Source organism: Cephus cinctus, unplaced genomic scaffold (assembly GCF_000341935.2).
Source record: "Cephus cinctus unplaced genomic scaffold, Ccin1 Ccin1_scaffold0457, whole genome shotgun sequence".
Lineage (NCBI taxonomy): Eukaryota > Metazoa > Arthropoda > Insecta > Hymenoptera > Cephidae > Cephus > Cephus cinctus.
Window position 1 is genome coordinate 960,304 of NW_014333134.1, and position 13,370 is coordinate 973,673.

At 38.5% G+C, this 13,370-nt stretch overlaps 2 protein-coding genes across 9 annotated transcripts in view; one reads left to right on the forward strand and one right to left on the reverse strand.

The window, feature by feature from the left end:
• The first annotated feature begins 154 nt into the window (after positions 1-154).
• Positions 155-2,935, forward strand: LOC107267774 (lariat debranching enzyme). 2 transcript variants are annotated; one of them, XM_015739844.2, is made up of 7 exons: positions 155-596; positions 712-889; positions 1,014-1,305; positions 1,403-1,503; positions 1,579-2,429; positions 2,511-2,543; positions 2,639-2,935. In XM_015739844.2, the coding sequence occupies exons 2-7, from the start codon at positions 846-848 to the stop codon at positions 2,689-2,691; spliced, it is 1,374 nt and encodes a 457-aa protein (XP_015595330.1). In that variant the 5' UTR covers positions 155-596; positions 712-845; the 3' UTR covers positions 2,692-2,935. The 2 variants fall into 2 exon arrangements, with proteins under 2 accessions (XP_015595330.1, XP_015595329.1); XM_015739843.2 differs by having other exon boundaries at positions 155-889.
• Positions 2,925-13,370, reverse strand: part of LOC107267772 (potassium voltage-gated channel protein Shab) — a 34,070-nt gene continuing 23,624 nt past the window's right edge. For 6 of the 7 annotated variants that reach the window (XM_015739835.2, XM_015739836.2, XM_015739833.2 and 3 more), the window contains 4 exons: positions 10,084-10,590; positions 7,662-7,881; positions 7,125-7,529; positions 2,925-7,003 (listed from right to left, as the gene is read on the reverse strand). In XM_015739835.2, the coding sequence (XP_015595321.1) occupies positions 6,720-7,003; positions 7,125-7,529; positions 7,662-7,881; positions 10,084-10,590 (1,416 nt within the window). In that variant the 3' untranslated portion in view covers positions 2,925-6,719. The remainder of the gene's footprint in view (positions 7,004-7,124; positions 7,530-7,661; positions 7,882-10,083; positions 10,591-13,370) is intronic. The other variant, XM_015739834.2, reaches the window with a different exon arrangement.

A 13,370-nucleotide genomic window follows, 5' to 3' on the forward strand; every position in this document is an offset into this window, starting at 1 on the left:
AACAGGCTATCAGTCGAAGCAAGAGTTGGGCGGTCAGGGCGTAGAGGGGGTAATCTTTCCCATGGCTCGGGACACCATTTCTGTCACAAGTCGGAGCAGTCTCGTATAAGAGCGTCCCTCTCACTCCTAGCGTCGGTTCCCTTTAAGAGACCCTCTCACTCGTTGTTATTTGATAGCGCAGCAACTCCCTGTAGCGCAGATAAAAGCATGTCGCTCAAAACAATGAGCTCACCCGCTTCCACCAATAACTCAGCCATTCCAGCCACCGGCAAGGAAGTTGCGTCGGTAGAACTGTGAATCCAAGCGACACGCTTTTATTGGCAGGGTGCGAGCGCATGAGCGAGACGCTCCTATACAAGCTAGAGAAACACGGAGAGCCACCGCTAAGAATGAGTTAGAGGGTCTTATAGGAAACCGTCGCTAGGAGCGAGGAAGACGCTTTTATACGGGACCAGGGGGTTGACACTCCAATAGGCTGTAATAAAGCATAGAATACTTATACAACCTACCGATCAGATGGCGTTGCTGCTTGTGCTAACAGTCTATAGCACGGAAGTACCGAGTCTCCAATAAGTGGTCTGTGCTCTAGTCTTTAGGTTTGTGAACTGTGAGACACATAACCTATAAAAAGACAGTGTAACTGTTTGTTTATAGTGCAATTGTAAATACTGTGTACAAGTAAATTAATAATTATGAGAATTGCTGTTGAAGGTTGTGCCCATGGGGAATTGGAAATTATATATGACTCTCTTCTCGAAGTACAAAAAGCAGATGGGAAGAAAATAGATTTACTTATTTGCTGCGGTGATTTTCAATCCACGAGAAATTTAACCGATCTGAAATGTATGGCTGTGCCTGACAAGTACAAAGATATGTGTACATTTTATAAGTAAGCGTAAAGAATTTATTTGTGAAATTTAAACAACCTAATATGATTTTAACGTTAGGGTTTATGGCTTATAATTTGGAGTTGATTGGTTGCGTACTCAAAGTAATAATGCGTTTGTTTATAGATATTATTCCGGTGAAAAAGTTGCACCTATATTGACCATTTTTGTTGGTGGTAATCATGAGGCATCTAATTATCTTCAAGAGTTACCTTATGGTGGTTGGGTTGCTCCGAATATTTACTATCTCGGATATGCCAGTGTTATTACGATAGGTGGTATTAGAATTGCTGGGGTTTCGGGTATTTTTAAAAGTCAGCACTGGATGCAAGGTCGTTACGAAAAACCGCCTTACAATAATGATACAATTAGAAGTGTTTATCATGTTAGAAATTTGGACGTATTCAGATTGAAACAGGTGAGGAATTATTTATTCTTATAAAAACTATAAATTTTCTAGTTTTGAATGTAGCTTAGCCCATAATACTAAATGAATGGATCAACGTCTTTTTCAGCTTACTGGCTCAATTGATATTTTTTTATCACATGATTGGCCAAGAGGCATAACAAAATATGGAGATGAAAAAGCCTTGTTGCGGAAGAAGCCATTTTTCAGGTACCTTAACTATTTCATGATATAATTAATAATATAATAGGATCAATTATAGTAAGTATAGATTTTGTATTACAGAAGTGACATCGAAAGTAAATGCCTTGGTAGTCAGCCAAATATGGAACTTCTGGAGCAACACTATCCTGCTTATTGGTTCGCAGCACATTTGCACTGTAAATTTGCAGCTTTAATCCCTGAAGATGGTGGCTCTCGTGTCACCAAATTTCTGGCTCTAGATAAATGCCTTCCAAAACGTAAATTTCTACAAGTCCTTGAAATTCAGCACGATGAAAATATCCCACTCAAGATATCTTATGATCTGGAATGGCTGACAATATTGTTTTTGAGCAATCATTTGTTAAGTATCAAATCGGGTACACATTATATGCCTGGGGAATATGGTAGTGGGCGATGGATCTATACGCCAACGGAAGAGGAAAAGCAGAAAGTTTTGAAGAAGTTCAATGGTGATTTGGAAGTCCCCCTAAATTTTACACAGACTGTTGAACCATATAATCCTGAGGCTCCCAAGGGTTTTGTGGAACCAGCGACTTTGCAAATCAACGAACAGACTACGGAGTTCTGCAATAAACTGGGTATCGATGATCCATTTGTATTACTACAGGTAATCAGTGGTCCCACGGAAAAGAAATATGACATGACCGAATCCATGGCAGTAGCCTCCTGTGACAACGTTATTGAATCCAGTGAAATTTTCTCTGAATCCGAGGATGAGGGTCTCTGTAATTCTACATTTGACGGTGATAACTCCAGTTATACTGTACACAGTCTCTCAGGAGCGACGTTACCGTCGCCAAAAAGGAATGTCGATAACTGTTACATAAATGAAGAAATTTCAAGTAAAGAAATCTCAGAGCCAAGTCTAGAAGAATCAGTGTCTACCACAAATATTGAGTCTCCTTGCGACAGTAAGTAATTACCAACATATTTGATAAGGACAGAACTGTATGAACAGAAAAAGTTCTTCATTTTCCTTTTTATCTTTTCAGGTACAACTCAAGGAACTCATATCGAACCAAATTGTAAGAAGTTTAAACGACGCAATCAATCAATATACTCAAGTCCACTTTAAGAATAATAAAGATATTTATATAAAAAAATGTCTTTCACTTTATAGATGATCCATGTCCTCCCTTGGTATACGATACACTGGATGACAAATTCACCTGAACGACTTTTGCCAGTTTTCGACTACACAAATAGGTTAACCCATATCACTGACTGTATCACACCGACTGGTATTTACTCCTATATAGAAGACTAAGAAAAATTTTAACAACAACACTTTGTAACATTCACACTATCAGAATATAATTGTTCGCAGATAACATACCAATTCAGTCATAACAGTAACATCACATCTAAATCGACTAATGTATGTAATATTAATATACACATACATGTAATGTTTGAACTCATTTTTTATTATTGCAGAAAAAGAAAATTGCTTATATTTACATATAATTTAGGCACGTTGAGACCTCCTAGTGACATACTTTATCTTTCTTATTTGAAATGAGCTAACGTATGTTGCGTACGTACGTCTTTATAAAGCAACGAACTACGTTTGATTATGATTTAATTAATAACAAAGCTTTCCCTGACTACAGCCCCGTGTGTCTCATAGCTAAGCGTGACACGTTAACCATTTTGTACTTAATAAACAACAGAATCGGTGTCTGTTCAAGGTCCAAAATCAATAATTAACAGATAAAAGGAGCAGCATAATCACCATTTTCTTTAGTGAATCTCAATTACATATCAAATAAATATAACTCCTTATCGAACGACAATAATGTATTCTGTGAGAATTTATAAAAGATCTCAAGATCCCTATCAAAGAACAAATAAAATAAAATCCTTATTACTCCCACAAATGGAAGATTTGTTTGGAAATCACCTATACTGAAAATGATAACAGCTGCTCCTTCTTCAGATTATTCAACGAATTAATTTATAAGTAATCCAATAACTCATCAATTGACCAGGAACACATTAAGATCACTTTCTTTTCTTTTAAATAAAACTATTGAGAATCCGCCAGAATACATAAGCCAGGATGAACATGGGAGTACATACTCTTATATACACCCAGTATATTCACCGGTATTATGCTTTCACCTAGTATCATCTAATATTAATTCCATTGCCCTGACAGAAATTCCACATATTATCCCTTATCGCGAGCCTTATCACTCTTCCTTACAAGAGTTCAGGCTAATACACATTACGTAATCGTCTTGCATATACATATTTTCTTTCTTTATTTCATTCGCTCATGATTGATCGTCAGATCTTAATCTTTTTTTTCCTTTTTAATATACACTGATACATTAATATATCATCGAGAGCTCCGCGCGATCTTTTCATCAACTTCTATAGAATAATAATGTAGTAGTAGTAGTACATAATCGTGGCAGTTTATTAGAATTGTAGTCCTTTTTTATTATTAATTATATCATTAATCAATTTTTTTTTATTCGAGGCAAATTTTATTCGGCGGTGAGAGGTTAGGGGCGGACGTGTTCGTGGGGTAGGGGGCGGGGGGGTCAGATATTTTGTATACCTCCATAAGTCTTACCGATTCGCTTATAATTTAAACAATGGAATAAATGAGCAATGTAAATTTATCGATCAAGAATTACCCTCGTCCCTCGACGAAACTCGAACATACGTGTGGATATGATCTTGAATTTTTTTGTATTACCATACAGTAATCTTTGTCTTTGCCTGTGTTTCATCTTAATGGGGTCCCTGTACTTTTGGGAACATTTTTTTTCGTTTCTTTTTTCCTCTTGCTTTAATAATATTTTCTCTTCATCCCGCGGAGCTTCGGCATCGATACCACTCCCATTCTTATTTATTATCTTTGCCCTATTCTCTCGTCAACAACATTATCACTCGTTCTTCTCCTTATAGTACAATAACACTTTTCGTCTTTTTGTTTTACTCTTTTTGTCCATTTTCTTCGTTTTCCTATAAATTTCCTACGTATAATTAAAATCGATGTAACAATTGAAAAGCAACAATTGGATATGTCTGTCTACAGAGGCGCGAAATCTCTCTCTTTCTTTTCCTCCTCGGAATATTTAATTCACTCTTTTAATTACCTTCATTCACCCTTCTTGCTTCCCTTCATCTCGTTCTTCGTTCTTTATTTTTCTTTTGTTTCAATTTCCTAAACTCTTATTACTCTTATCAGTCCTTTCTACAATATTTACAACGATCTCAAGAATTTCATATACATACTAGACACGTGACACAAACGACCAATGATTATCTCTAAAATTCGATACTCTGCCTAGCCTGTGACTTTATGTATTCTGTGTATCAATCATTATCCGAAATCAGTAATAGATTCGAAGGAACTCTTATATATTGAAATCCATAAAAGGAAGGCCCCTCGAAACGAGACTGATCTCGAACAATGACAATATCTGTGTATATATATATGTTTAGTGTATTTGTTCTGTATAATCAATGCTTATGGGTGTATCCACAATATGCTTTAACAGTAACAATCGAAGCATACATTATACACGACATCGCTCAACCTCAAGAAAAAAAATTTCTAATTGAACTCTAAGGACTCGTATTGGCTAGCCGAATTTCATTCTTCAATAACGGTACTCAAGCTTTTTACTCTCACCGTTGTATAAATCATAGCCATTTAAATATTCTATCTCGCGTGGAAAAAAAGAAATTGGAACGAAAATGTGATACTATGATAACGATGATATACACTCGCGGTAGATCATTATCATACATGGCTAATTCTTCAACACGTTCTCCGGTTAATTATTCATATTCAGTGCTTCTTATTGCTCGAGACAAAGCATCGCGTTATCCAAGATATCGATGTACGCGGGTAATTTGATTCGTTATTTTTAAATACGCGCCTGCACAGACACTAATAATAAATATTTATAACAATTTCGTTTCATCGTAAATACAATCAAGTGACTACAGTGATACCTTATGCGTGCAACATTGACTGCTCCTTCGGGATAAAATTAATGTGTTAAATGATCACTGATAATTTCGAATGAATTTACTAGAAATTAACTTAGAAAATAAGTAGAAGGAACGAACGATTTTGAAATATTATTGCGCAGGCTTGGGTACGTTTAATTATTTTTTAAACGCGTCGTTTACTAACGATACAAAATCATATGCAGAATATGTATTGTGCGGAAACAAAAGCGTAATTCGTACTTTGACAGCTAGATCAATTTTGTACGTTATGAAAAATTATCTCTGAAGCAGGCGAAAATGATGAGAGTGACTGATAATAAATAAATAAAAAAATACAGAAACAAAGTAAACAGTGATGCACGTATGTATAAAGAGACTATGTAGTAACTTTTGTATATAATCAGGAACTTTTGTTACAACTAATTGTGAAACGTTAATTATAACAGCTTCCCCTGCACGATCATCCCTTAATGCGTTAATCGGCGATCGCTAATTGTAAGTTCTATCGTCCCTTACGCGTAAGCGAGCAAATTACGTGGAGGAGCTACAGATAAAAAATACCGATTTACTTTCGTCTTTTAATGTTCGCGGGGGACATGATTTTACGCGCATGTGCATTTTACGACTTCGCACTACTCGGTCGGCATTGTAGAAACGTATTTCACAGAAATATATAGAGATCTTTAATTTTTCTTGTCACTTTCAAGAGAAACGTCAGCGATGCTGATTTTTTGAATTGGTTACACAACTTTTAATAGGTCTTCAAAAGCCCAACAAGGCTCATACGAATGACCGGAAAACAATTATTTAAAAAGAATCAAAGAGACTCGGTCGAGCCTTTTCTAATGACCGTACGAGCTTTTTGAAATGACTTTTTTTTTTAAATTCGCTCAAATCTCACGCGTAGCTTATTTAGATTTACGAGATACGAAGGGTGGTTAACGAACAAGCCGTATGCATTTCTTGTAATTGATTTAACGACACTCCAATGATCCGCGTTTGTTTCTCCTTTGTTGTCCTTGTATTATAATCAATTTACAGTAAAGTTCCGCGATGATGTTATTACGTCCGATAAAAGTCGTAGTAGCTTCCGGAAGTAATTCCTATCTACAACCTCTCGCCAGATCGACTCATGTAGGTTAAAAATAAATATAACAAAGATCCGTCGGAACGTCACTTCCGAAATCTCGTAAGCACTAGCCAATATAACAACAAATCCTGCGCTACGAAGAGAATCGATAGTCCTGGGGAAGACAATTTGAATCCGTACTCCTGTACGTCGAGCTACCGTGTACCGTCGACTTACTGCTAGCCGTAATCTTCTTCTTATCCTCAACCACGACGTTCTTCTTCACGAGCTTGTAAGGGCGCAAAGAGCATATGAGCATAGCGTCGCCATCTTTTCCCGTGTCGCTCGTACGCATCCTCGTTTTTCGTCCAGCCAGATCTTCGCACTCCTTATTTTTATTTTCCGTCACAGCCTCGTCCCGAGCGTGCTTTTCTTCTACTGTTAAAAAAAAATTATAAACAATCCCATAAAAAATATTCCAAAACATAACCCTGTATTTAAACATACAATGCGTAAATACATGTATTGAAAAAAAATATAGGGAATCATCAATACCCACCCTCGAGTACATCGTCGAATATCGACTTGGACAATTTAGCAACGCAATTCTTTCCTTCGCCGTGTTCACTCGTCGCGTAATGTCGATCTGCATTATTATTCGTACGAAATAAAGTCTCTAGCACCTGCCTCGATAAAAGAGGCGAGGCCGGCTGTCTTGTACGTCCGCCATTATTGTTCCCAATGGCGTTGCAGGTCGTAGTCTCGTTGTCGCACATACTCGTAGCTGATGTATTATCGGATATGAGCTTTTCCGTATCCGAATCTCGATCGTTGCTATAGTAATTATTGCTGCTTTCGGATTTCTTTAAGATGGACTTGGAGACACGCTGTCTTTCGATGAAAGGCATCGCCTCGCTGTCTATCGAGTCAGCTGACAATGACAGCTTACTGCCAACAGTAGTGCCTACGACATTGCATTAATTCAATAAATTCGTCGTCACTTTTTCGCAAATGACCCGCGTCAATTTTTAGGTTAACGAGACTCCGATCTCTTATGGTAAGGTAGAAATAATTTTAAAAAGAAAATGAAAAGTACCTGTGTAATGTCTGGAAGTGCTAAGAGTTCCGAACAGATGATGGTTTATCATACGAGTAGCCGACGCGAGGCTGTTCACTGGCGTAAAGTTCGACGGTCGCCCGCTGCCGTATTCATTATTGTTATCCGTTGCAGAATCCTGCTTTACCATCGTTGAAGCACCGGTGCCGCTCGTGGAGCCGTTGTGCTCGCTCACGAACTGGGCTCGGGGTTTTCCGCTCTGAAATTAATCAATAAGTCAGTCATTATGTTACTGCGATTATTAATAATTATTAGTATAACGAAGAAAGGATAAATCATTAATTCATGATACGTGGAAGGTATGCATATAGAGTGTTGATATACAGGGTGTCCCATTTGAAACAGGACGGTAGAATATCTGTTTAAGGAAGAACGAGACAGCAAAATGTGTCAGACGAAAGTTGTAGAGTACAAAGGGGGAAAGTCAGTGCAAATAGAATTTATGCTCCTACTATTTATGCGTCTATGTTTCAAGCATAAAGCCAATTTTTTTAAATGGCAACAACATTTTTCAACCCCTACAAGTTGTGCGTCTCATCGAGACGAATTCAGTCATACCCTATTTTATGATTTTTTTCATCGATTTTCTATAAAATATCACACGGAAACGGAACAAAATCTGACTATCTCCATTCAGGCCATTCAAATTCTTCGGTCGGTTATTGAAATTTTTCGACGCCAGCTGGAGTTGTGCCTTGCTAAAAATGATGGCAACATCGAACATCTCCTGAAATGAGTGTGCCCTGCACCTACAAAATCACACACGTGCCATATGTGAAATACAACATGTAGGAAAGCTTCAATAGAGATAATCACATTTGGTCCATTTCCGTGTGATATTTCATAGAAAATCGACGAAAAAAATCATTAAATACAGTATGGCTGAATTCGTCTCGATGAGACGCACAGCATGTAGGGGTTCAAAAATGTTGTTGCCATTTAAAAAAATTGGCTTTATGCTCGAAACATAGAAGCATAAATAGTAGGAGCATAAATTCTATTTGCACTGACTTTCCCCCTTTAAACAGATATTCAACCGTCCTGTTTCAAATGGGACACCCTGTATACGCATATGCATATAGCAAACATATTTAATCATCAATCACTCTGTTCATTAGCATCTTCATCCAGAGACCTTGGATAATAATTATTATTAAAAGTTGACCTTTTTCTTTTTTTGAAATTCAATAAAAAAAAAAGTTTTTCATAAAGCGTGGGTATGGTAATCTACAATGAGTTGTAAGCAGTTGAAAGTATTATAGTACACATAGTATAAGATTTGTGTCTGGTATTCGATGCGAATTTCTTATGGCCCATTTTATGACTGTTTTGTGAATGAATATATGGCTGTGTACGTAGTGGCTAATGGAGTATTCGTGATTGCTTAGTAATTCCTTGCATTTCGGGTCTGTTAATATTGGGTTATAAAGCCGAGCATAACGTTTATTGTCATCGTGCCAATTCGGCTTCCACTTTCTGTAACCATTCAGCCGTTAATACAGACGTGGGTAATAAACAATATATACGGCGATCCGAATAAAATGAATAGTCTTTTGGGAAAAGCTTCGTAGAGGCTCATGGATACTCTTGGAAGTATCTGTGTTGTGATTTGATTTGCAATTAATTTTTTGAACATCTTTTTTTCTATCTGGCTCTTTTCCATTAGTTCCATCTTGTCTCGTCCTCTTTCAATCGTAATGAAATGGGCTTTGTCGATCGACCAAGCTAACATCGGCAAAGACTTTTAAGCCGAAGCCACAAGCAGCAAAATAAAATCAGATCCGATCCGAGTCGTCAGAGCTTCGCATCGAAACTTGCGACTCAAAAGTGTGCTGACAATGAATCGACACCGGTTAGGTAATAAACGGTTTTTTTTTCTTTCTTTTTTTTTTACCTACCGTGGGAGCAAAAGGCGTACGAACAAGTCAAGAAATCCTTTGTAGTGCACAATGCTCAAACCTGTGGGCAGATTACAGTATCTTTGGAAGTACTTTATCAGGTACGCCGAAAAGACATGTCGAAGTCCTTGGGTTTATTATTTAAAGAGAATGACATGCTGAAGACATAATATGTCATCTTACAAGAACGAGGAAAAGAACATAATCGCGTGGTATCCCTTTTATTTCTAACGAAACTGCCAATATTTATCATTGCTCAATCGAGCCTTGTGTAAGATTCCGATCGGAGATAAGATCCAGATAATATATAAAAAAAAGAGAAATAGTCATCTGAAAGCTCCTGAAAAATAATGCTCAAGGCAATGCATCGTCTGGTCTATAATTATTTTTCGTTAGATTTAAAAAAATGAATTGACTACTTTACATTGACTTTCTATACGGTGATACCTAACCTCTAAGGCGTTATGATATGCTTTTATTTAATGACTGATTGTGCTACGTACTTGTTGGACCCGTGTTTTTCTGTGTTTAGGCAAAGCATTGTTGAGGCTGCCTCTACTGCCGCCATTAGGTGCATTGATATCCTTCAAAGATTCGAGACTCGGCGATGTGTCGTCGGTTACGTTATGTTGCTGCATCTCGCCCGAGGTTGACTTTTTCACGTGCAATCTGCCGTCCTCGTCTGAGTTGCTGCTGCATTTCTCAGTGCCTTCCAGAGGATTTACGTACAAATTACTGTCGGCCTCTTCCGTAAGGTCGCCTTGCGAATGAAACGGATGCGTCTGACAACTCGCGTAAGTATCAGAACTGTCGACGCTGCCACGTTCGTTGTAACTTTTGCCGTATGGCGCTGCCTCCACTGCCTGAACGGGCGACGTCTGAACTTCCTCGAAGCAACCTGCCTCCAGGATACTGCCACGGAGAGATCTCATCTCCTGGCAGACGGGATTTCGAAAGTCGCTGGTTGCTAAAGGCATAATATTTTCAGCATCCCTGTACTCTTTATATTCCTATAAAAGAAACGTTGAAACACAGATTGAGGTTATGTTTGCATCGTGGTGGTCGTGAATCTTGGATTCGATTTTTTTGATAAATATTCAAACCAATAAATTGGCTTGTGACTTTAATATTGAATAATGACATGTACTTTGGTATATGACGCGTGAGGAAAAGACAAAATTTCATTTTTTTTTTTTATACGCGTGAGCATTTAACGTTCGTATATGAAATCTTTAGGGCTACTTTCGGCAATACTTACTTAGTAGCATTATACAATTCGTAGTACGGCTGACAGATTGAATATCGAATAAGATTTACAGTGATGCAGAAAAAGAGTTATAGAAACTAACAAGTATCTCAAAAAACTATTAATTTTGTATCAAGTAATATATTTTTCAGACTTACATCCAATTTCAAGTATTTCTCGCTACGGTCATCGCACTCGCTAATTTTTTTAAAACTAATTAACGATAAAACATTTTTCACGATCGAATCGATACTGTTAACTACTATTGCTTTGTTCGATGCGACCGTTAACAATTATTTCAGTTCAAACGAGCATTCCAATTCATACAAGTATTGAGAGAATTCATTTGCACATTTGAAAGATAGACATTTTTAGATACTACTTGAAGGGAAGCTATTTACTTAATTTACATGAAATTACCAATTAACGTTATCTACTATCATTGTACTAGAGACAAGACAATTTTGTAAATAAAATATACAAATTTAGCGTGACGTATGTACACATCAAGTACTTACGTATGTAAGATGAAATAACAAGTACGAGTAAATCTATGTAAAAGTAATAAGATGTATGATGCACTATGTAATAGGTTAAAAGCTTGTGCATATATTATATATGTATACATATATATTGTAACGTATTTTCTTGACCCAACAATGATAGCGAAAATCCGAGAACTAACCTACGTCACCCTCGGCCGTCCACCCTTTACCCATGCATCCATAAACCAGGAGGACGTCAACCAATTCTTGTATCACCGGGAACTGGCAAGCTGGTATGACCTGGGAGTTGGGGTGGAGCAGTCTCAACTACGGCAAAACGAGAGCTCTGACGGAACCTATCAGAAGAGACGGTAGCTTAACGGATTCTCTCGATTTTTCGGGATGCGTAAAATCGAGAAACGTAATTTGATGCAAGAGCGGGAACGAACGGTCACGGAAATGAACGGCCGCTCAGGCTGCTAGGTTGAGGTAGGGTGGAAGGAAGCGTCGGGTAAATAGTGCCGGAAACAGAGATCAATTGATCGAGAACGTATCAGACCGAACCGCAGCTGTAAAATCGAAATTCATTTACGAATTAATAAATGGGAGTCCTCACCGGAGCGGGTTCAGCTGATCCGCAAAGGCCGAGAATCGCATCTAGGGAACACTTAGGAGGGCACTATAGTACAACACTGGATCTCCAGAACACACGCAGAAAATTGGTGGGATTTTCTGGATATTGCGAGAGCAACGCGAGAACTGCACAAGCGAGAACCTTCTAGACCGTAAGCAAAGCACGGCTAGAGGAACTATCAACAAATAGCCCGGGAGCGCGAGGCAGCTCGAGGCACCCCGATCGGTGTCCCGAGACAGACTGACTTTGACAATAGTCAAATTCGTGAACTAATAATTCTGATTGGTCGAGATCCTTATAGCCGCTAACTCTCATCCTTTCCCTCGAGTCGTCCCTTTAAACCAAACCGAGAGCGTTCCTTAACGAATCGGTACGTAACTCCTGGAGATCCTCCACGGCCGCTTCCCCAGGGCATCGGGCGACAGCTGAGCACCACATCCTCAACTCGGGTCAGCATGTTCCTCCTCTGCCCTTAACCCTACCAAAACTATGTCTCCGCCCGGTCTACAGCCCTTTGCCTCTCTCCAGCGGGGCGCCTGTACCTCAGCCGGACCCCCGCCGGTCCGTAGAGACGTCTCCGTCGGGTCCTCTCCTCTACCGGGCAACTCGGTACCTCGAGACTGTCTCTCCACGGCAGATTCGAGCATCTCGACCTCGACTGAACAATAACAAATCATCCGAGAGCATCGGCGTAACTGTACAAATCAATCCGAGAGCGTAGCTTCTGAGCAGGGTGGCGACTCGAAAGGAACCAGAAAGCAATTACATTATCTGAATCGGTAGTAGGAGTCGTCTCGTGACAGTGAGTCGAAAATCACGTCACAATATGCATATAATATATGATAGTCACGCAGAAAGTATAAATATGAAACGCATGGACCAGCGAATCAAGCATTGGATTTTTAAAAGCAGACATCCAAAATTTCACTCTTATTTTTATATATTTCGCAAAATAAATATGCATTTCTACTTGTACTGCTGTGGTTTCGCAGGACTCTGTGTACGTTTGTTCCTCTGTGGTGAAGTTCAAATTTCAGTAATCGCTATAACCACGACGTGACTATCGTGTGCAATAATTCGAAAAACATATACAGGGTGAACCACGGATCGTGATCAGTAGAGATTACTTTGTTATTAGCATTCCGATCGAAAATGTTTTTATCAGCTTTTGCATGGTTTCAAGAGAGCTTTAACGTGATAGTGAAAAATTACTGGTCAACTCTTTTTTTTTAAAGTTTTTTCAAGGTTACCTTGAATTTTTTGCAACTTAACATATAATTTTTTTACGCCTGTCTGTTAGAGGATTTCAAGACGAATCCGGCACATGTAAGGACATGAAATTTTTTCATCTATTTCGAAAGAAAATTTAAAAACTTAATATTCCTTATCACAAGGAGAATCACAGCTACGCCGTTATACGCATCC